The sequence below is a fragment of the Pogoniulus pusillus genome, chromosome Z (assembly GCF_015220805.1).
Source record: "Pogoniulus pusillus isolate bPogPus1 chromosome Z, bPogPus1.pri, whole genome shotgun sequence".
NCBI lineage: Eukaryota > Metazoa > Chordata > Aves > Piciformes > Lybiidae > Pogoniulus > Pogoniulus pusillus.
Window position 1 is genome coordinate 96,675,582 of NC_087309.1, and position 25,679 is coordinate 96,701,260.

At 40.1% G+C, this 25,679-nt stretch overlaps 1 protein-coding gene across 2 annotated transcripts in view; it reads right to left on the minus strand.

Annotated features, from left to right (window-relative positions):
* The window catches only part of SNX24 (sorting nexin 24), a 111,792-nt gene that overhangs the window by 54,874 nt on the left and 31,239 nt on the right, over positions 1-25,679 (minus strand). For both annotated transcript variants that reach the window (XM_064176415.1, XM_064176416.1), the window contains one exon: positions 4,787-4,870. In XM_064176415.1, coding sequence (XP_064032485.1) covers positions 4,787-4,870 — 84 coding nt within the window. Of the gene's footprint in view, positions 1-4,786; positions 4,871-25,679 lie in introns of those variants that run through there.

Consider the following 25,679-nt stretch of genomic DNA (forward strand, 5'->3'; position numbering starts at 1 on the left):
ATCAATGTCTCTAATACCTTCCCTTTCATAAAACTAACCTAATGCCTATTTCATGCAAGACTAAAAAATGGCTCAAATTATCAAGCAAAGAATTATTTGTCCAAGAGTGAAAATTCAGTAAGATTTAGCACATACAGAAATTATTCTAGAATTATAAACAACTTGCAAAATAAGATGTACAGAACATAGTACTTTGCAGATTTTACCGCAGTAGTTGTAACACTGTCACCTTCTATCATTTTGGTGCTAGAAAAAATTGGCAGGATGATGAATTAGTCAGAACAACAAATAAATAATGTCCTATGTGAGGAAAGAAGCCTTCCTTGCTCCAGATTATGCCAGTGGAGCAAGCCCTTCTCTGGCAAGAGCAACCATCTCCCCTTCAGCCTCTACTCCCCTTTTCCACCACAACTGTTCTTCACAGAAACTTTGTTTCCCCTGCACGCCACAAACATCTCCCTCACTAAGGGCACCTTGAATGCGCAGAAAGTCTAAAGATACCTTTCCAATTGCCATGTACTTATAGCAATTTAGAGCAAAACTCACATTTTCAATTAAAAAGGAAGACAGGAACAAAAAATAAACACCCTATTGGCATGCTGAAAGTAAACCGGTGTCTGACTGTGAGTATAAATAGAGTCATGGGATGTGAACAAATTGTTCACAAAGAACAATCGAGATACAAGCTTAAGATATTTTTATCCAGTAAAAATTGGTCAAATACACACCTCACTTTTGTTAAGTGTTGAGATTTTCTGATTCAACACAAAACAGAGAAGAAAGTGTGAAACCACATACTGTATTACCAGAGAAAGCTTTCTCCAGTATTTCTGTAACACTGAAAGCACTAAGAAAGGTTCAGAGCACAGCTGCTTAACCATGTTCACTGTGTACCACTACAACTTCAAAAAGAAAAGAGGTATACTGTTGCCAAGATATGCTGGGTGTTTTGCATCTGTATGGAGAGCAAATAAGAAAAAGTCACTGTCACGTTTGCAGAATAACATAAACAGCGAGAGGGAAAGGGACTGTCCTTTATGGCTTTTATGGTGTTGTAAGGAGAAATCCCTGCAAATGGAGTTACTGCAGAGGAAACAGAGGAGACAGATCTGAGAGCAAGACTGTAAGCATGTGTGACTTACATATGGAATAATTTGAACTCTGAGCATTATGGTGAAATTAGACAACAAGAAAGGGAAGAATAGATGTGACAGTGGGAGGCTGCCTGGCGGGTAGTGATCACGAGATAGTGGAGTTTTCAATATGCAGGGAGATAGGGAGGCACTACAACAAAACCCACACCTTGGACTTTCGGAGGGCAAACTTCAATTTGCTTAAGAAACTCATTTCCAAAGTCCCCTGGGCAGCAGTCCTTGAGAACAAAGGGGTCCAGGATGGTTGGATCTACTTTAAACAGGAGCTCTTGAAGGCACAGGAACTGGCAGTTCCCATGTGCCAAAAGATGAGCCGGCAGGGAAGGCGACCAGCCTGGATGAGTAAACAGCTCCTGAAGGAATTGGGGGAAAAAAAGAGGGTGTATCACCTTTGGAAGGAGGGGAAGGCTTCTCCTGACGTGTTTAAGGAGGTAGCCAGATTATGCAGGAGAAAAATTAGAGAGGCTAAGGCCCAGCTAGAACTTAGGCTGGCCACTTCCATGAAAGATAAAAAGCACTTTTATAAATTTATCAACGCTAAAAAGAAGGGCAAGAAGAGCCTCCACTCCTTACTGGACCAGGAGGGGAACACTGTAACCGATGACGAAGAAAAGGCTGAGGTCCTGAATGCCTTCTTCACCTCAGTTTTCAACAGCAAGTAGGGAGGAGGAGGCAAGTGGCCTCTTGAACTGGGGGATGGGGTCGGGGAGCGGTGTGTTCCCCTGGAAATTCATGAAGAATTAGTTCAGGACCTGCTGAGCCACCTGGACACCCACAAGTCCATGGGACCAGATGGGATCCATCTCAGGGTGCTGAAAGAGCTGGCAGCTGAGCTGGCCAAGCCACTCTCCATCATTTTCCAGCAGTCCTGGCTCACCGGAGAGGTCCCAGGAGACTGGAAAATGGCCAATGTGGTCCCCATCCACAAGAAGGGTCGGATGGAGGAACCTGGGAACTACAGACCCATCAGCCTGACCTCAGTGCCAGGGAAACTGATGGAGCAGGTTATCTTGGGGGTGACAAGAGCACACCTGAGGGATGGCCAAGGGCTCAGGTCCAGCCAGCATGGGTTTAGGAAGGGCAGATCCTGCCTCTCCAACCTGATCTCCTTCTATGATCAGGTGACCCGCTTGGTGGATGTGGGGAGGGCTGTGGATGTGGTCTATCTGGACTTCAGCAAGGCCTTTGACACTGTCCCCCACAGCAAACTGCTGGCTAAGCTGTCAGCCCATGGCTTGGATGGCAACATTCTGTGCTGGGTTAGGAACTGGCTGGAGGGCCGAGCCCAGAGAGTGGTGGTGAATAGTGCCACATCCAGCTGGCAGCTGTCACTAGTGGTGTCCCTCAGGGATCAGTGCTGGGCCCCATCCTCTTTAACATCTTCATAGATGATCTGGATGAGGGCATGGAGTCAGTCATCAGCAAGTTTGCAGATGACACCAAGCTGGGGGCAGATGTGGCTGGGTTGGAGGGCAGAAGGGCTCTGCAGCGGGACCTTGACCGCCTGGACAGATGGGCAGAGTCCAATGGGATGGCATTCAATAGCTCCAAGTGCAGGGTGCTGCACTTTGGCCACAACAACCCCATGCAGAGATACAGGCTGGGGTCAGAGTGGCTGGAGAGCAGCCAGACAGAGAGGGATCTGGGGGTGCTGATTGATACCCACCTGAACATGAGCCAGCAGTGTGCCCAGGTGGCCAAGAGAGCCAGTGGCATCCTGGCCTGCATCAGGAATGGTGTGGTCAGCAGGAGCAGGGAGGTCATTCTGCCCCTGTACTCTGCACTGGTTAGACCACACTTTGAGTCCTGTGTTCAGTTCTGGGCCCCCCAGTTTAGGAGGGACATTGAGATGCTTGAGCGTGTCCAGAGAAGGGCGACGAGGCTGGTGAGAGGCCTTGAGCACAAGCCCTAGGAGGAGAGGCTGAGGGAGCTGGGATTGTTTAGCCTGGAGAAGAGGAGGCTCAGGGGTGACCTTATTGCTGTCTACAACTACCTGAGGGGTGGTTGTGGCCAGGAGGAGGCTGCTCTCTTCTCTCAGGTGGCCAGCACCAGAACAAGAGGACACAGCCTCAGGCTGCGCCAGGGGAGATTTAGGCTCGAGGTGAGGAGAAAGTTCTTCACTGAGAGAGTCATTGGACACTGGAATGGGCTGCCTGGGGAGGTGGTGGAGTCGCCGTCCCTGGGGCTGTTCAAGGCAGGATTGGACGTGGCACTTGGTGCCATGGTCTAGCCTTGAGCTCTGTGGTAAAGGGTTGGACTTGATGATCTGTGAGGTCTCTTCCAACCCTGATCATACTGTGATACTGTGATAATGAAAAGTTGACACATTCATTGCTTGTTTTTTTCTCAATCTTTAATAATAATGATAGACTTTGGTTTGCCTGGTCACTTGAGTCAGGGGACCACAAGTTTAGCAACACTGACTTTTTCCATTTATTGACACTGAGTCTGCCAGCTCTACTAGCTGAATGTTCAGAAGTTCATGGGGCCAGATGGGATTCATCCCAGCATACTGAAGGGGCGAGTGGATGATAGTATGTTATAGTAGGACCTGTCTTGATCATCTTACCAAAGTCTTGGGAGTCTGGAGAGGTCTCTGCTGACTAGAAGCTAGTCAGTGTTAGCACAGTCTATAAAAAGGCACAAGGGAATAGCCAAGGAATTACAGACCAGTTAGGCTAACTTAAGTTCCTTGAAGAATTATGGATATTATACTAAGTCCTGTTGAAATGTATTTAAAGAATAATGCAATCATCCTTCTGGACAAATTGTTCAGCTGTGGGATAAGCAGGCTCACGGTGCACTGGGCAAAGAACAGGCTGAAGGGCAGAGCTGAAAGGGTTGTAGTGAATAGGTTTAAATATGGCTGAAGATCCACCACCAGTGGTGTTCCTTGGGGCTCAATAGTAGGGCCAGTTCTGCTCAGAGTATTTTCCAGTAATCTAGATGCGTAAGTTGAATATGTCATGGGAAAATTTGCCTTTCAGCTTCAAGACCATACAGCAGCATTCAGTTCAGTTTTGAAAGGAGAGAAATCATACTTTTTAACAGTCATCAAACCCATTTAAAGAACAATTACTGGATACCTAACCTTGAGAGTACTGAGTTCCCTTCTATACACTAGTAAGAAGACTCAATAGACAAGCTTAGCAGACATCATCTATTGCATTCATTGTATGAAAAGCAGCAAAGTGAAATGGTGTACTCAGTTCTTTTCACATTTAGTTTCCTGGTGTACACAAGTTATTTCCTCAGTTTTACATACAGCAGGTCAGCAACACGACTTATAGAGCCAACAAATTATTTGCCTAATTCAATAAAACCCACTACCATATTTGTTTGATGTAGGAATTTTTCCTATTTTGCCATATTACAAGAAGAAAAAAGTACTACAGACAGCATTTTAGCAATCAAGCATGTAGACAATAATAAAAAAAGAAATGGAGAGATAGTATCATCTGAGAAGTCATCATCCCCTTTCCACAAAATAAAGAAATTAAGTTGGTTAGGAAGTCATTTCCAGAGACATCTATCACAAGATATAAGATAAACAATGTACACTAAGTTTCAAGGGAGAAGAAAACATCAAAACTAAGGCAAAACGAAATTATACATTAAAAAGACACCATTACCTTTTTATGAAGTGCATGGAACTCGCTATACCTCTTCTCCACAAAATGCTTTCTTCCATTCATTAACACCTCTATTTTAAAGACCTGAAAATTACAAACAATAAAAAGGAGATTAATATTACTTGCACAAACAGTTCTGTGATATGGTTGTGGCTGCACATTTTACCAGTCATTGCAGCAGGTGATCTCAAAAAGCCCTTGATGACTCACAAGCTGCAGAAGCACAACAGTGATTAATGTGAAGTTTGGATGAATCTTGAACTAAGTATTAAAATCTTCCCTTTCAGAATAATTTTAAGGTAGTTAAAATAATTTTTAGAAAGGATGATAAGGAGGCAAAAACTCCCCAACCCTCTTACAACACAGCATACTAACATATTCACACATGTTCAGTAAGAACTGGGTAACAGATGCAGTATGCTATGCATGGAAAAGGAGAAATAAATGGAAACAGTATATCATAGGTTAATTTACTCCTAACCTACAAATTCATCTGTAGTCTCAATTGAGCTTTTGCTACTACCTACACCCTAGGGAGTGAAAAACAACCACCAAACATGGCAAATGCTTGTTTTCTTTGTATGATACATGTGACAGCTTTTGTTGCTGCCTCTGGAAGGTTGAAAGGCCAGGATAAGAAGCTCCCCGGATCCACTAATTAGCAGTCACTAACAGGACATTTTCTTGATTCTCAGGTCACCAGGTCAGTTCCAAGGGCAAGTGATGAGAAATATTTTGAAGTACTCAAGAAAACAGTTTATTAAATGGAGACAAAATCAGCAGAAAAGGAATACGGAAAATGGGCCTCATCCATTTAGCAGTTTTTTGGTTTCTGTTTTGCTCAGAAAATCATGGAAATAATTATTTCTGGGACAATCAGAGGTGACGTTAGGGACAGATGATTACATAGAAACTCCAGATTAAGGGCAAATAAAAAGTTATTTGAAAAAAAATTGCCAAGAGTGTTTATGCCTGAATGCAGAAAAAAAGAGGTTCTGTCACAATATAGCCCAGCTAGCACTGATCAGAGAAAATATACAGAAAACAGTCTGGATAAGCTTTCCGTTGTACACTACTATCTGCCTTTCAAACAGGTCAAAATGCTATGGTTTTCACTAGCCAAACCAATTATAAACAGAGAGTATTTTATTTAATTCACACTGAAAAGCACCTGCTTTTGTTTGAACGCAGGGTGGATGGGACTGCAGTCACTTCACACAGATGCTTATTAGCTTAAATCATTGTAACAATTTATGACATATTCCACACCTCTGAAGAGGACTGTGTTCCAATCACTGTGAGCAGATGACCTTATTTGGGTACACTAACACCCACCCTACGGCCCCATCCATTTAAACTATTTTGGGAAAGCAGATATTGGCTATGAAACAACTTTCCTCTATACAAAGAAAAACTCAAAGGCACTGTTAGGACTATATTTTAAGTTCAGAGTTGTAAAAAGAACCACGTGCAAGGAAAAATTTTTTTTTTTTAATTGAGACTTAACATCTTAATTATATGAGAGGTAAGCTCTATTTACATCTTACACACTACACAGAATAAAGGTCCAGGAATTATGTGCAACTCCTAACACCTACTTATATCTCTGTCAGCTAAGAGATAGTGCACCACAGTTAGTTTAGTGCTTCCACTTGGTACAGGGTTAGCCAGGCCACTTGGAGAAGCCTAAGGTGCTCCTGCCTCAGCTATAAGCACTGCCTTGACAGGTAACCATCTTGTTTATCATAGCTTGGCTTGTGCAGTTCCATTTTGGTTTCAGTCATACATCTGCAACTTTGGAGAAGTATCTTTCCCTTTGAAGTCCAGTAAGCTGTAATTTCATAAATTGAAAAATTGGAATAGTGGGGAAGAAAGGTCCTCTGTGGACCTTTTTTTTCCCCCCAAAGAATGTATTTATTTTGTTCTGTGTTTCATTACAGGTCAAGGAACTACAGAAATGGCTTCAGACCACCTAAAGTTATGCCGTATGTATTCATTCCTTCTTTTAATCCCAGCAAAGTTTTAATCATTGTTTCATAATTTTTGCTTACCACATGACACCAAAGAACATATTCAGTGGTCACTTTGGCAGACCTACTGCTTTCTGTGCATAGGGATGTTGTTTCTAAAACCACAAATCTGCTACCTCTATAGTCTCATCTGCTTAGAATCATAGAATCAAGCAGGTTGCAAGAGACTTCCAAGAGCATCCAGTCCAACCTAGCACCCAGCCCTATCCAGTCAAGTAGACCATGGCACTAAGTGCCTCATCCAGGCTTTTCTTGAACACTTCCAGGGATGGTGACTCCACCGCCTCCCTCAGCAGCCCATTCCAGTGGCACATCACTCTCTCTGGGAAGAAATCCCTCCTAACATCCAGCTTATACCTCCCTGGGCACAACTTGAGACTGTGTCCCCTCGTTCTACTGCTGGTTGCCTGGCAAAAGAGACCAACCCCCACCTGGCTATAACCTCCCTTCAGGTAGTTGTAGACAGCAATGAGGTCACCCCTGAGCCTCCTCTTCTCCAGGCTAAAGACCCCGAGCTCCTTCAGCCTCTCCTCACAGGGCTTGTGTTCTGGGCATCTCACCAGTATTTCAACATTGAATTGACCCTCTCTTGCCACTGGCTCTCTTGGCCACCTGGGCACACTGCTAGCTCATGTTCAGCCTACCATCTACCAGTACTCCCAGGTCCCTTTCTGCCTGGCTGCTCTCCAGGCACTCTGTCCACAGCCTGTAGCCCTGCTTGGGCTTATGGTCAAAGTATAGAACCCTGTACTTTGCCTTGTTAAATCTCATCCCATTGGTCTCTGCCCAGTACTGATGCTTTAATTTTGCCTCTGGATGATAGCAGCCATCTAAAATTTAGAAAACTGGACAACAGATGTGCTGGGCATGTTGTTGAAAATTGCTGTTTGGAAATAGATCCCTGCCAATAGCATTTCTAATCTACTCAACTATAGCATCTACATTTCAGAAATATGAAGGAATTTGTGATAAATGTCGGCAGTGATTTAATTTAAAGCAAACTTAAATGATTGATTTTAAAAGAAACTCATAAAGCAGAAATGCAAGTAAGTAAAGTAACACATATTGTGCTATGAGCTTCGTATTATTAAATGACCTCATTTAGACAAAACAAATTTAAGGTTTTCCTCCTCAGTGTTAACCAGGTCACAATTCACAAGAGCGAACTTGAAGCACAGAAGTGAGTTTCTATGCCACTATATCATATAATGACATGGCTTTGTGTGAAAGACAGAAAGATACATTAGCTTATGAGATAGGATCTCTTCATGGATTCAAAATAGCTATAGACAAATCTCTCACAAATTTAACTGAGCAACTGCAGGCTGTGACAGAAAAACAATGTAAGGAAACTGGTGAACATAGACGAAAGTGCCAAAATAAAGATGGATAAACTATGGTGGGGGGGAATGCAACACTGCAAGGAAATTACTTTTCTTGTAAAAATGTTCATGTTCTATGAACAGATAACTCTGAAAAGACGTATGATTTTTTATAAGTGATGGTTAAATGAAAAATGCAACAATTAATCACCGAATAATACAAATAACATGCTTTTCCCATAGTCACTGAAATACCAGAAATTATACTCACTGAAAGATTTGGAGTTCATCCTGCCTAGGACAGAAACGACCACAGATGTGAAGATATCAATTAGAAAACTCTTTACAAGTAGTCTGAAATGAAAAATGTTTCACCTTTCTAGGTTACTACCACAATAGCTACCAAGGATGTTTGCACAAAGCCAGAATATTATATACATTAAAAGCATTGTTCCAGCAGAACTTAAACCACATAAATGATGTATGGGACAAATACATTTGGATTGGATATCAGTATGAATAATGTCGATCTTTTGCCTAGCAGAACTGCAGATCTGCCACTGCAACCAATAACCACAAAACCTGTCAAGGAAACTCTTCAAGAAGAATTCCTGGGATTTTTTATTACTCAGTCAGTAAGAACTTCTAGGTCTGACTACAGAATAGATTTACAAATGATTTTTAAAGAAAAAAAAACCAGAATCCTTTTGTCTCTCACTTCTGCTCCATTTTGTTCCAATGTTAGAAACCATTCTCATTATTTGTTATTACCAAGTATGCCTAATTTTGCTATGTTCTGGAATTTGTCCATTTCTGATTGTTAGCAAACATCTAATTTTACATCTGTTTTCAAGAAAAACACTTACATTTCTTTTCTGGGTGCAGAAACACAGTAACTAAATTGCATTATATGCCGGTAAATAATAAGTACTATATCACCATGCATTTCCAAGACAGAAAGCAGAAACAGAATAAAACAGGAACTGATAATACATACAAGAACCATGCATGCCTGGTGTTATGAGTGCACATCAAGAACTGTATTGTAAATATCACTGATACTGTCCTCCATCAGTTCTTACCTATGTCAAATGCTTACAGTGGATCCAAAAAGACAAAAAAATATTGATGTGAAAATATGCATCTCCAGTAACTCTCCCTCAAGCTCCCCCAGAATTATCAATTTTAACAAAAACCACAGACAAGTATTGTAAGCGTCATGACAGAACAATCATTTCTCTGATTAGTTTCCTGCCACATAAAGAAATACACACATGGTACTTTTATGTTCACTCATGGGAATACATTCAGTACAAAGTTTATAATTATGGTAAAACAATACTATCATATTGTATATATTTATACATTAAAAAGTTAATTACAAAGTGTAAGAACTTCTGAAAAAAATCTAGTTGAGAGAGAGACATGGGGCAGCCTTGTTTAGAATAGGGAAACAAACAAACAAACAAAAAAAACCCAAAACCAACCAGAAGCACACAAAATTTACAGAACCCACATTTATCTATCTAACATTCACCAGGAAAGAAGCCCCACAAAATTCTAGTACTGTGCTTTTCTCTTTCAAGACCAAGCTTAACAACATTAATTCTATATATCAGAGGATAAATACATCCCTTTCGATGCTTCAGTATGCTTGACAGACTTCTGTCTGAGGAACAGCTAGTGCATTCAAAGTGTCAAGAAACTGAACCTTAAACCACTGTCATGGCTGTATGGAAGGAATTCCAGAACAAATGAAATGACAGCTGTGGTCCATGAAACACTAACAGGATTTCCACATGTTTAGTGTTTTATTATTGTTCAGACAATGGCACATTTTCTGTGTCAGTAGTGCTATGACTAGAACAAGACCACAGCATATAGTAGGGATCAAGAGATGACTTTAAACCTATTGCCATCCAACTTATCTGAGTGAAAACAGTATTGTACAAAATCAGTATTGACACCTGGGTTGTGTAAGTAACCACAGTTGCATTTAGGTGCAGTAGCAATTTGGTGTCTCAGGGGCAAAGGTGCTTCACAGCAACATTTCATACTTTGAAGGTTCTCCACAGTAGAGGAGAAGATAAAGACAGTATTCAAAGCCAATTCAAACATTAAAGTAGCCTTGATAAAACTGAATCTTGCTATGCCCAAAACAAAACCAAAATAACATATTCTGACTTCATCCTTTGGAAGTAGGGGCTGAAAAACTCAGTTCTGCAATGGGTAAAGGGAAGCTCAAAGGAGCAGAGCCAAGCTGACATGAGGCTAGGTCAGTAGGCACAAGGTGAGGTAAATTTCCCTTTTTCTCTCCTCTCCAACTATATTCACCTCAAGTCTAGTTCTCCTTACTTGCATCCACTGTTTACTTCGGATTATCCCTACCATATCCACTTGCTGAGACTTAAGACCTACTGTGTCTCAGGTAACTTGCCTGTGGTCACATCTTTACCTTTTCTCTGTAACATTTACTTTCCCTGCTCTATACAAGCAACCCCTGCACAAGCTCATGCATGGTCTTCCATGGAAATAGTCCCCTTTCTGCTGCAGAAGCGAGAAATAAGTTGAAGCACAAAAAAGAAAGAAGAGCCCTCAAGGTCTCAGGTTTGCTCCATTTAATTTTGGAGGGATTCTAAGAAGAAATGACTGTGGCAGTAAGATGCAGTAATGGAAACGAAGCAGAAGATTAGCTATTAGAAACAGAATAATCAGAGTGGTGGAGGTGGAGGGGGTGGGGGATGTGGAATTAACAGGGACAGAGCTGAGAGTTATCTGTCCTTTCTAATAGCAGTCCTCAAACTTGCAGAACCATTTTTCCTGACTCTCACTAAAGCAGGCAGAAAGCAGGCAGAAAGCAGGAGTTGCAACTCAGCCAAAGGTGATATTTGGAACATTGGTCCTCACAGGCAGGCAATGAGCCCACAGATACCTCCATCTCTGGGGTGATTCAGGCAACTGCTTGTTGTGCCTTTGTTTCTGACATCACTGTGCAGCTTTACTCGACACAACAGTTTCACTTTTGTTGAAACACCCCAAAGAGATTCAGATCCATTGCACTATCCATTATGAGACGTGCTTATCTTACCAAAGCTGGGTCACAAGTCGGGCTAGAACCAGAAATAACCCCTTTCCTCCACCCCAAGCATTGTCATGTGTGTTACATGCAATTGGACTGTTTCACTTAGCGTCCATCACAACGTATAAGTATTAAACTATGGCAAAAGGAAAAAGCACATAGTTTAACCAATGATGGATATCAAGGCTTGACATTATGCAATTATGACATTGCTTTGTCCAGAGTCTGTGAAGGAGAAAGACCATGTCAGTGAAGCGAAACATTCACTGCAGGATTTCCAGAGAGCATTCCCAATAGCCCCAGCCTTTGTGAAGCAGTTACCTGACCCCTCTTGGCCTGGAGAAGCAGCCTTACTGTTTTGGTTACATAAATAGATTTTCTACTTTGACATAAACCCACTTAGGGAACAAGTATGTTGTTTCACTGACTCCTTCGGTTAAAACTCATGTTACTGCAATCTAGACTTTCACTACGGAAGAGACGTGCACCTAAGAACAATCACAAGCATGTGCTCATAAATATGAAACAGTTTTTCATGGAGAGTGGTCAGGCACTGGAATGAGCTGCCCAGGGAGGTGGCCAAGTCACTGACTCTGGATGTGTTTAAAGGTTGTTTGGATGTGGTGCTTAGGGATATGGTTTAAGATGAATCTTGCAGATTAGGGTTATAAATTGGACTTGGTGATTTTTTCCAACCTGGATGTTGTGATTCTGTATGACTTCTAAATTAATTACCTCCTTACTGATTTTGTATGCTGGAAAAGCTGTCTCTAAGCTAACATAAGTGTTTCTGGTACAAGTATATACCTAAACCAGACTAAAGTGTCTTTGAGAACTTTTCAGTATGTAGTCTTTATTTCCCAAAGCTACATAACAATTAAGGCAATTCCTTCTCCTTTGCTTCCCCCCCCGCCCCCCTAGAATGGGCCTCCTCCACTTATAAAATGGCACAGAGTTGGGAGGAATGACATACAAAAGGCATGCATAGGACTTGGGGGTATTCTCTCTGAAGACGGCCTTTGAGCAGTGTACGTCATATTCCTTTGATTTTAGAGGAAAAGCTAGTAAAACCTTTATACTGCAACCCAGTCAGACAGTTGTGTAATTCCTACAACATGGGAAGCTCGAGGGAGGCTTCCATGGAGCTGTCACTGTTGAATGAAAGAGTAGCTGACATACAAGAGTAAGTAGTTTTCTGATTTTTTCAACTCTCTTTAAACCAATCTTTTCCAAACACATGGTTCATAAAATCCCATAGGAACTTCTCTGTCATTTCCTGAAAAATAACTTACTTGGCTTTCCAAGCTAAAAAGCCTCTCCCTTGCCAGCAAAACACTGACTATGGAAATCTAATCTGTAACCAAACCAAGAAGCTACAAAAACTGACTAGCTTTTGGTATTTTTCTTTACTATTCCTGTAGAGTACAATTGGTACACAGATGACACCCTTTCAAGATCTTTTTGTCACCACAGTGAACTATTTGGCTAACCTTCTTAGAAATAAAATTAAATTAAAATGTGTTTATATTTTGCCAAAAAAGGGAAAAGTTCCTAACACATGCTAATGCCAACAATCACACAGACAAAAAAACCAGCTTGCTCTGTTCTACTTGTCCATCTGGATCATCTCAATGTCTGGTATGAGAACTTTTCTACTACTAGAATAGCCATGAGCCTTTTCACAGAAAATATAAACTTTCCAATATAAATAGTACATTGGGTTAAAATGCTTGGATATTGTAAAAGAATAACTGATGGGAAAAGTATATTTACATGACACAAATTAATTCTAAGTTTATATATATATGTGTGTGTGTGTGTGTGTGTGTATGTATATATGCTCTCGTATTTTGTCACAAAATCCTTTGGAAAGTCTGTAAAGAGTCCTTCCACTTCCCAAGGCAGGATGTAACTCCTAAACACAATCAAAGTGCCTCCACATTGCAGACACATATCTGCAATAAATTTATTTTTCACAAAAATAATTTTACACAGGACTAAGGTTTTCCTAGAGATTTTGTTTGCTTTTGTATTCGCTGTCTGGAGAACACTTGGGCCAACTGCAAAGCACAGATGTTTTTTACAATTGAAAATGTCAAATGGTGTCAAAGTTAACACACTTAAAATGTATACAAGCAACAGGGTGATAAGCACTACACTTGAAAGGAGCTGTATTTCTACTGTCTTGTATTTCATGATAAGCCTACCCTGGTATGGGAATTCAGCTTTTTTCTCTGCTACAGACTAACCAAACATACATAAACACAAAACACAACAGTGTTTAATCAAACTACAGAATACACAAGCTAGTAAAAATCAGGTCCACACTCCTCAGGGTGCGTAAACACCAGAGGGGAAAAATACTGTATATCCACCTTGCATCTTTTCTTATTAGGGTTTCTACAGCAACATATCTGAGAAGGTTCTGTTCCTTACAATATACACAACATTTTTAGTCACTTTCTTTAAAGGAGACAACTCACTGTGATGGTTTGGATGTTACCCATCCCGCCCCACTCTTATGAAATCACCCAGACTAGACTCAGCCAAACTGGAATTAAGAATGAAGTTTATATTTACAGCTTAGCACAATATACAAGCAGATATTTACAATATATATAGCAATACACAAGTTAAAAAAGTAATACAGAAACACAACACCCCTCCCAGAAATCAGAGTCCCCAAGAAGGGTTCCCAACCACCCTTCCACCTCCTTTCCACCTCTGCACCTTACCCCAGACTTCGCCTTATGTTCAAGGTCAGTTTGAAGGATCGGCCAGGGGGGTTAGGAAGCAGAAGGATTAGTTATGCAGACAGCAGATTAGGAAGAAAAGTGCAGGCAGACAGAGACACACAGCAACTGTGTTATCTATGTTTGTGTTCTTGATTTTATACATCTCAGCAAGCCTATGAGTGAAGTAGACATCACCGTTGTTTCCTTTTCACAGCCTAGCATCTAATTCTTCTCAACAAAATATTCCAGCTGGCTTCAAACTAGCACACTGATCCAAACTGTCACTAAATCAGCATTAGTCTGCCTTCCAAAATGGAAACCTAAGTACCTTTGCCATTGCATGCCACCTACATTATTCTTACATACAGCTGACAGCACTATTTCAAACCTCAGTACCCGTTTCTGAAAAGACAGTCATCCTATCCACCTATCACAGAACGTCATTCTACTTACCAATGGTTCCCCTTGCCAAATGATCTCTTTTGAATTGTAATTCAAAGTGAGATGAAGAAATAAGATGAAATAGTTATAAGGCAGTTTCATTTTTTTACTGGACTAAGCCTGCTGTGACAGAGACAAGACCTGAAACAGGCTACCAGGATATAGTTATTGATACATCCAAATGCAGATAATCAGATAGCAAAAGAAAGGTGGAGAGAATGGAAGCAACAAACTTAGCCCAGATTCTGAAGGGAGCACAAGACAAACTGTCACAAACAGTGTCCCAAAACAATAAAATATTGAATGCTGCAACCAACAGAGTGTTTATGCTTTAACTGGCTTGGTGGCTACAGTGAACGCAGATATTTCTGAACCAGATTTAAACTAGTTCAGGTACTACTGCTGGCAGTGTAACACTAGCAGCAGTGTAGACGGCACAGGCAGCAAAACTCGTGGCAAAGTCTGAATAAAGCTCAGCGCCAAGGATGCCAGCCTAGCTCTATCCTGGGTATATCTGTAGAAGCTGTAGTCAGTGAGGTGTAGGCATCCCACAAAAGGGTGTATATGAAGGTCAAGAGGGATGCATAGTTTAGATTTGACTTGAACACAAGGAGAGAATGCAAGAAAGAAAGTATTTCCCCATTTGCTTTCCTAATGAATTACCATATAAAACACAGCAAGGAGCTGAATCACAGACACTTCAAGCAGTACTGTACTGGCATTAGTGGAAGAGCTAATGCAGCACAGAATTTGAGTCAAAACCCCATGTCTAAGAAAATGCAACCTTTAAACTGCTTATGGAGACTACACCCAGTGCAATTACGTCAATATATGGTATAGGTTCAAAGGCAGTAGAAATCCTAGTACAAACCAACATCCAGCATAATGTATGTAATTACACCATCCTATTAGCAATTCTGTAATACAAGATTGAATGACATATCAGAGAGCACCAGTCACACAATTAAATATTTACCATTTCAAAGACAATGAGCATTGATTCAGTGCAAATTATGTTAATTTGCAACTGGCCTCTCAATCATTTATAAGATTGTGAGGCAAACATTGAGCAACATGCCTGTGCATGTACTCAGCAAGATAAAGTATCCAACATATTTCAGAAAGATTTAAAATAAGTTATATATTGAGTGTGATGCTGGAAATGTGGAAAAAAAAGCACGCACAGTAGTACAATGTGACAGACAATGGATGACTGAAAATTGTGCTGGAAGTTTAATTGCTGAGCGCTGCTTGCAGGTAACAATATGCCACTCTCCTAAAATGTTAACTAAAAGAACCACAGTCAACAAGTATAATTCACTGGCCTAAAAGTTTGTGACTATCTTTTCCTCAAGGAAGAAAAAATAGAGACACAGTCAAGCACAGACCAAAGAACTAACTTGGCTTGAACACTTCAGCAGTAAAAGACTTCTAAACATAGTACTATGAGGAAACAATATACTAATTTTAATCTGAAATTTGAGAGTCATAATTCATGCTTCAATTCCTGGATATAAACCAAATCTTTATTTACCATACTAGGAAATTCTAGGCATTCTAGGTGTTCATCACTTGCAGATATCAATCAAGTCCCCCATTTATATACAGTCTTAAACACCTAAACTCAGATAGATAAATTCAAAAGTATTATGAAGAAAAAAATGACAGACAACCATAAGGAGCCATAACAGATACAATGTGATGCTGTCAGATATATCACTGCCTTCCTCATTCTAAGGTTTCAAACTTTCTTTATGCCGCCTTATGAACTTAGTGAACACTTTACTCTCCAATGCAAACACAAGCAGTCTTGGCATTTTCCTGGTTCTTCACGTTCAATATTTAACAGAAAATCTTTTGCCATTTCCATTCACACAAACCACTGACATAATTAATTTCTTCAAGTAGTGTTTTGTGTTGTTACAAAGACTACTTACTGTGAGTTTCCAGTGATACCTTATAGGAGGAATGTAACATTTACTTAGTTTAAGTTTTTAAGTTGGAACAGAAGTTGACGACTCAATGTCAGAAGTGTTACAGGGCAAAGAAAATGCAACTTACCTTATTCTATGGTGCTATGTCATCGGCAACTGCCTCAGCAAGTAACTGCTTAGCTTTCTGTACAGCCTCTGCCCCTACTCACCTTTTCTTTCACCCATGAATGTGTTTTGCCGGTAAGAAAACCGAAGGTGGAAGGGACACCCACTTTGAATAAGCTGATTCCTCTCCAGCCTGTTTTATGCTGCAGGTCACCCACTCACTATGGCTATTTTTCATTAGCATCCCACTAACATTTGTAGATGAAGTTAATACAATATTACAGGAGTTAATGGCAAGGCTGGGACTAATTAAAATAATCTAGTGTTTTCCATTATAACATTGCTCTCAGTTACTTACAGTTTTGCCAACTTTTAATTTTTGAGCTTAGATTTTCCATAACAGGTAGGTGATTCAGATAGAAAATATTTTTAGAAAGTTACAGCTCAGACAGTCCAAACATATATTTGAAGGCAAACATATTTTACTTTACTCATGCCAAAAATCCAACCCAAAACAAACCTCAAACTATTTCATACAAATTCCCCTAAGATGTGAACAAGAAAACCAGGAAGTCAGGTTGGAGTCAAATTCGGCCAGCCCATAAACTCCTGGATAAAACTTGACTTCTAATGAAACTTTGCACAGAGTATGTGCATAATGCAGGTTTACAATAGCACTGCTGACGCTCTATTCTAACAGTGTATTCCAACTGAAATGTTATGGTATCTCCACAAAGTCAAGGTAAATTTCAGGTCTACGGAATACCTTTCTACAGTTCAGGAGCTAATATGACGTTAGGAGGAAAAAAAAAAATTGGAAGATGTTTTTAATTTTTTCTAAGAAAGATATGCTGGATGAGAAACTACATTATGGCACAGCAGAACAACACCTTAAAAGACCATTAATGCATTACCGTTAAAATAAGCAGGCTAAGGAAAGGCAGGGTGAGTGGCTTTTTAATATGAAGTACTTCGGCTCCTGTGGCCTTGGAGGGAACAATTGTTTTCATTGTGTCTGAATCGGAAACGAATGCCATGGCATCTGCTTGCTGCAAAAAACCCATTGGTGACAGAGAGTATTCTTCTCCCTCCCACTACTGCAGATCCAGTAGCTGGATAACAAAACCTCTAGTGCCTTTTAGTACAGAGGGATATATTAGGGACCTTAAAGATATATCACTATCCTTTTATTCCTAGTTGCCTGCTTAGGGGTAAAAAGCAGAAAATGGGGAAACCATTAAGCAACAATCATTGTGAATTTAAGTACTTACAGTATTATTTAGGCTTTTGACACAAGGCAGCCCAGAGTCCTTTGCACGTAATTACGTGGTCAGCCTTTTTGCCGCTGAGTGTACACTCAGTGCAGCATGCAGTGCTGACAGTGTCGTGGAAACAAATCAACAAACGGCCATGTCCTTAGGGGCTCTTCACATCTAAGAACAAAATACTTTCAAGAAGGCTGGAAAACCTGTACATATGTACAGAAAGTATGGCCTCGAGATCAAAGCAAACGGCAACATTATGTGACTCTGAAAACTTCAGATCTAAAATCCAAGAAATGAAACAACTTATTTTAAACTTTTTCCTTGAAAAAACTACTTGGAGCATCCCTCTTGGCCACGATGCAATAACAAAAAATTCCCAAGAAACAAACAAACAAAAAATCCTCCAACAACAAACACCCTCTCACCCTCCCACCATAACAATCCAAAACACCCAAACCACAACAAACAAAATAGAACAACAAAAAACCACCAACCCACTTCATCAATGAAACTGGCACGAACACACACGAGTTCAAGTATCTTCCAAAGCCAGCTCCTCTACACACTGTCACAGGCAGCATCTAGCAGATCTAACATGAGAAGCTGTACTGCTGAAGGGACCACTGTTTTTCTACAGGTATAACCAACATTTCTCAATTCCTCCTTCCAGGGTATATAAAAGAGGTGGAGGAGGAAATAGAAGAGATATTCCACAGAATGCAGTATTGATTTTTCTACCTGAGGAAAGAGACTCTCAGTGAAAAATATCTCTTTCTTCCTCTACTTCATGGGAGAAGTCTCAAAAAAAGACATTAACCTGCAAACCCATGAACTACTGTGGAGTTTTGCTCTAGCCAACGTTTTTGGCAGAGTCTGACAATATGCAAATGAAAAAAATACTATTCATACTTCAGGTATTCTTCAAATACATAAACTTCTTAATCAGTGCAATCACTGTGCTAGTTTGAAGCTAGCTAGAATGTTTTGGTGAGAAGGACTAGATAATAGGCTGTGAAAGGAAAACAATGGTGATGTCTACTTCCCTCATAGGATTGCTGAGATGTATAAGAACAAGAATCAAAACATAGATAAGGCACCTCTCCTGCTGGGGAGCTCTGAGCTGCGTCTCTCTTTCTCTAACCTCTCTGCCGTTTCTCTGATTAATCCACTTTGCTTCCTAACCCCCTGGCTGAACCTCCATTCTTCCTTGGGACTGGGGTAAGGTTGGGGGAGGGGGGGGAGAAGTAAGGTGGAAGGGCGTTTGGAAGCCCCTCCTGGGGACTCAGGTTTCTGGGAGGGGAGTTGTGTTTCTGTATTACCTTTTATCTTGTCTATTTCTGTATATAACTGTATATACTGTAAATATCAGCTTGTATATTGTGCTAAGCTGTAAATAATAAGCTTCATCCAATTTCCAGAGCCAGCTGAGTCTAGTCTGGGTGATTTCCAAAGTGGGGGCAGGGGGTGGGGAACATCCAAACCTGCACAATCATTAAAAGGTACCAAATAAAACCAGTGGAGGTGTTTAAAGAAGAACAAACTCCTATATTTATTCTTTAATACCACAGAAAATAGAGCAAGCCAATTAATCAAAATGTATATGTAAAAACCGGATACAATGCTAAAAGTGTGGTGTTATCTTATTCCTATATTAGGTTAGGTTTGCAATATGTTGACCACATACGTGAAATTGTAATGCCCTACATGCATACATAACACTTCTGTTAGTAAAGACTGAGAGGATTTGTAATGGTTTCATAGGAACATACAAAACACTCCTGTAGTTTATGATGAGAAATATTTTCAGAAAGAAATGCTAGGACTTCTATGCTTTTGCATAAGTTTTGCTCTATGTATGCATTACTCAATACACTTGGTTTCAAAAAAGTCTTCCCCTACTATGTCACCACATCAACCTGCAAAACCAGTAGTTTATAAAATTCTACCCATCAGAAATAGAAATTAGTACTATAAAATAAGTACTACTATTCCCAGGTCTTCCTTTGTATGGAAAAATCATCTTCTATCAAATCTCCTATTTTTTTTAAGAGGTAATGGAAAATTACTACATGTAAAGTTCACTCTATTTTTGTAGAAAAACAAGACTATCAGTAGATCACAAATCTGGACTATTTAATGGTTTCTTTATAAAGTCTACATTAGATAAACACCGATGCCATAGAGGTAGTGTAGAAAGTCAAAACATGGTAAGACAAGACCAAGTCTAACCAATATCCCTACCCTACAATGTTTGCTCATAAACCATATCCCCAGGCACTACATCCAAATGGCCTTTAAACACATCCTGGGTTGGTGACTCAACCACCTCTCCGGGCAGCTCATTCCAATGCCTCACCACTCTTTTCAAGAATTATTTTTCTTAATGTCCAGTCTAAATGTACCCAGTCGCAGCTTGAGGCCTTTCCCTCTTGTCCCATCGCTAAAGACCTGTGAGAAGAGACCAGCACCAACTTCTCCACAGCGTCCTTTCAGGCAGTTGTAGACAGCAATGAGGTCTCCCCTCAGCCTCCTCTTTTTCAAACTGAACAGTCCCACCTCCCTCAAGCTGCTCTTCATAAGATTAATTTTCCAAGAATAGCTTCATGCTCTTTGTCTTCTGAAGACTCTTCAGGTACAGAAAAGAAGTCAGGTCTGAAAGTCAAACAGTAATTTATTCAAAATTGAGAAAATCATTCCTAAATTACAAATAATGCTGGCTTGATCAAAGGGGACTTCCAGGGAGCCAAGAGGGAATTCAAGCATTCCTCACCTTTGCAGTTCTCTGTTTCCTCTGTGACCCTATCCTGGTGGTACTTTTACACATTCATTATTTCCATTCCAAGCATGGATAACACCATCTTTTGTGAGTTCTACAAACAAGAGTGGAATTTCTCAGATTGCTCATGATCTAGTAGTGTTGTCTTCATTGTTAACACTGAACAGTACAGCAGACTGCCTGAACAAAGGTCCACAAGCGAACTACCAACAACTGGTACTATCCATACAACACAAAAATTAACAAATTAATGATGCTTATCAGATTACCAATACAAATTAATTGTGTACTTAAAATTACATACTGATTTATATATATATATATATATATATATAAAGAGTTATTATTTAAATTCTGTCCTATATGATTAGGCTTTAACATGAAGTTTTTTGTAACAGAAGATCAATGCTCTTTATGTTCAGAAACTCCCAAGCCATCAATCTATGTTCAATGAAACATACTGAAAATGGAAAATTTACAGTGAGTATCAAATAAATAAAGGGTATATATTTGTTTAAGCAAAACTCTCTTTCCATGTTTATTGAAATTGGTCTGCAGTGGCATGAAATCACAGGATCTATGCTCTACTGACTCAGAAAGGCTCAGGTAAGACACACTCCCCAATTCAGTGGGTATGTCATAAAAAGCACCGAAAGAAAGCACCACACAGTCAAAGCAAACTATTATTAAAAGTGTAGCATGCAAGTGGGACTGTATTGTTGGGTAAAAGAAAGGATCACCAAAAGTACTGAAGATATAATAATAATCTTTGTTAGGCACAGGCCTGTTTAGCAAGAAACTAAAGCAAAGCCCAATCTCAAAAGACCACAAACAAAGATACCGGAAAGATCTTTATCACAAAATAGGTCAGTTATTCCATGAAAATGGAAAGCACATGGAGATACAACACTAAATAAACCTGGTTTAAACTGCAAATCTTGTAAACATAAATTGTTATACCAAACTAATAACACGTAACTGCAAGATGATCTATTTACATTGCAAGATCTGTATACTTTTAAAAGTTCTTTGTTTAAAAAAAGAAAAATTTAAAATACCACAAAGCACCAATTTATTAATGAACACATCATTCTTTATGAACTAAAAACAGAGAAACAAAACAAAAAACTCCATAAAAAAAAAACCCACACCACAAAACCAAGCCAAACAAACAAAAAAAAAAAAACCAAAAAAAAAAAAAATCACCCAATCAAAAAACAAACCCAAACAAACAAAAAAGCCAAATAGCTAGTCTGCTTGTAGTAAGAAGCATTTAAAATATTCAATATACCAGGAATAAAAGACCAAAAATAGCTTTCATGTTTTTGCTTGATCTGAAAAAGGGAATTCAAATGCCTTAAATGATTGGTGAAAAGTCCACTAATAGCTATACCATGACCTGATACCTTCTTTCCTCAGTCTCTGCATATAAGCTGGCTCACTCTGCTGTCATGCCAACCTCAGCAAACATTCTCTTAAAGATTATGGTCTAAGGTAAAACAAGAACTTAAAACATGCTTTCTCTCTCCCCTCACCTCCCATTTCAAGGTATTTTAATCAGTGAAAAGTTGTACTTTCTCGACTTTCTTTTAATGCAAAGAAAAAGAGGTTCTCTGACTGGAAAAACCTCAAGTGACTTGCTTCCAAATCAGATTTGTACTGTCCCCTCTCAAGACACATATTTACATGAAATCTCTTATAGTTTCTCTGCCTGTATAAAATGCAGATGCCACTGCACATCAGGCCTGTGTTTGCCTCTTTGCACAGACAGTCCAAAACAGTTTTCCTGATCTGTTTCAACTTGAAATGTTGTCAATATATGGATTGTCTTGCTTTCTAATTCAGTGAAAAATCTAGTTTTCCATTAGTCTCTGCCTTTCTAATTTTCGATACAGCTTTACTAAATGTAATTATTAAAGGCAGATTCAAGAAAGCAATTACTGAGCTACTGGTTTGTATCTCTGAAGTCTTAATAAGGAACAAGAAGTTGAAGTGACAGAAACACTGCAAAACTTGTAAATAAAAACCAACAACAGACAACCAACAAATTTGGCTATGTGTTTATCTTAATATATAGAGTACACAGGGAGAAAAAACAAAATGCTGTGGAAAAATGGCATGATCAGTATATGTTTGGGGCAACCACATAGCTCCCTGTCATCATAAATGAGTTTTAATCTTTTTATCACTGTGCAGTGTATTAGTATTTGCAATTCTATTTCAGAGCTATTGCAGAAATAGCTCTAGAAGAAATATTTTAATCGTCAAGAGTGGGATTGTGAAAAACGGAAAATAAAACATTACCTTCATTCGGGGACCAGCAACCAAGTATTTAAAGCAAAATTAAGGCACTCTGTACAAAAACCAACCAACCAAACAAACAAGGTATAAAAGTGGCAACAAATTGTTTTAAACCTAAGTACCAAAAAAGCACAGGAAAAAACTAAGTTGCAGTGGAGGCTTCTTGCTAGAATCATAGAATCATATAATCAACCACGTTGGAAGAGACCTCCAAGATCATCCAGCCCAACCCATCACCCAGCCCTGTCCACTCAACTAGACCATGTAGCTTCTAGCAAATTTCAATAATGATTCTTAAAATAAACCCTCCATCCTAGAAGTCAGACATCTCCTTTATCTTTCCCAGACCATAAAAAAAAAAACCAACAACCAAAGCAAACAAACAAAAAACCCAACCCAAACAAAAAACATGGGTAATATTCTGGCTACAATGAAATAGGTAACTAAAGTCCTGCTTAACAGCTACACCTCAACTCTGCTAATTCCCTAACACTGCTGTAAAATAGTTTTGGTTATTTTACATATCAAAAAGAGTGAGGACGTCGCATTTGCAACAATACCAGCTCTGAGTGAGTTCATTAAGTCAAAATAAAACCGACTTCAGAATACTTTCTAATTTAAAATAAACATCAACCTATACATAGCTATCTGGAACCCTCTCTTTCATCACAGTACTTCATCATATGCAGCAAATTAATTCAAGTATGGTATCAGAGCACAAATTAATGAGTTAGCATCACCCACTTCACATGACAAATGTGTAACGGAGGATAAACATCTAGCTTCAGCTGCTCTTTGTACAAAACACAGAAGTAAGTCACACCAAATAATTAACAACAGAAAAGAAAGGTGGAGGTAAAATCTGATGCCTGTCAAAATGGGGAATACACTTAATTTGCTTGGCTATTCTTAATCAAGATTCATGCCCACTCTCAAGAAACCTGGTCTGCATTCCAGCGGAGGTCAACTATTGTTTGAAAGTCCTGCAGAAAACCCATTAGAGATGTAGTGGTGACAGCAACTTCAGAGCCCAAACTGAGGACTCCAGAAATAAGTGAGAATCACAACTCCTGCTCTGAGATGAGGCCTTCCAGCTGAGGCATCCTGGCACATATAGGCAGTATGGCTCATGACCAGTGAGGATGAAATTTTCAGTACATAAGCACTGTCCACAAAGGCACATGGCCAAAGCCTGCCACAGCAGAAGCAGAGTACTGAATCTGAAGGTTCTGGTGCTTGTCTTCAGTGTAACAGATAAAAGCATTATAATATTATTAAGACAGTGAAGGCTCATCTGGATACAGCAGATAGGTAGCTTCATTGCATGCATATAAACACATGCACATAACACAACACAAACACCCATTTTCTAGGCAGTTTTGTCAGTGATAAAGAGAGTAGGGTGGAGGACAACGTGGTATCAGTGAGGTACGCTAGACAGTACAGATGTCTCCTTTACAACATTAGCAGGTGTTACTTTATATTACTAAACCCATGGATTTTTTTTTTTTTTAGAACCATAATGCATTTACTTTCATTTTAAAATTACAACTTCCATGTTTTCCTTTATATTAAGTTCTGGCAAATATGGTAAAGATAAGATGTCTACGCTGAATTTTCCAATTTTCTTTTTTCCAAATTGCTGAATTTTCCAAACTGAACTTTCCAATTTGGAAAAACAGGGACTTGATTGGTGGACCACTTGTTGGGTAAGGGATTGGCTGGATGGTCACACGTCAAGAGTGGTGATCACATTGTCCACCTAGGACAAGTGGCATGCCTCAGGGGTCAGTGCCGGGATCAGTGCTGCTTAACATCTTTGTCAGTGATATGGACAGAGCAATAGAGTGCATCCTCAGCAAGTCTGCAGATAACACCAAGCTGCGTGGCACAGTCGACTTGCTAGAGGGCAGGGATGTCATGCAGAGGGACCTGGAGAGGCTGGAGAGGTGGGCCCAGGCCAACCTCATGACATTCAACAAGGCCAACTGTAAGGTCCTGCACCAAGCACAAATACAGGTTGGGTGGAAAATGGCTGGAGAACAGCCTTGAAGAAAAAGACAGGGGGGTCTTGGTTGATGAAAAGCTCAACATGAGCTGGAAGTGTGTGTGTGTGCAGTCCAGACAGCCAACTGCGTCCTGCGCTGCATCAGGACTGTGCCCTGCATTGCATCAAGAGAAGCACGGCCAGGCTTTTGTCAGACCCTACCTGGAGTACTGTGTGCAGTTCTGGAGCCCCCAACACAAGAAGGACATTGAACTGTTGGAGAGAGTCTAGAGGAGAGCCACAAAGTTGATCAGAGGGCTGGAGCACCTCTCCTACGAGGTCAGGCTATGAGGGTTGGGGGTCTTCAGCCTGGATAAGAAAAGGCTTCAAGAAGACCTTGTAGTGGCTTACCGGTATCTGAAGGGGGCCTACAGAAGGCTGGGGAAGGACTATTTACAAGGTCTTCTAATGAGAGGACGAGGAGCAATAGTTATATACAGGAAAAGGGGATTTTTAACCTAGATGTTAGGAGGAAGTTCTTTACAGTGAGGGCGATTAAACACTGGCATAGGTTGCCCAGGGAGGATGTGGATGCTCATTGGAGATGTTCAAGGCCAGGTTGAATGAGGGCTTGAGCAACCTGTTCTAGTGGGAGGTGTCCCTGACTATGGCAGGGGATTTGAACTAGATGATCTTTGAGGTTCCTTCCAACCTAAACCATTCTATGATTCTATGAATTTTAAGGATCAAATCAGCCCTGAAGACAAATACCTAAATACTATGTTCCTGTTCAAATAGCTTAAACATTTACTTGGCACCAGCCATCCAATACAGAAATTTCTTCTCTTCCCAGAAAACTGTGGTCTGTAACTTGTGTTGTCATAAAACTGGAGCAAGAGTCTGTTTCACAGTGTAGGA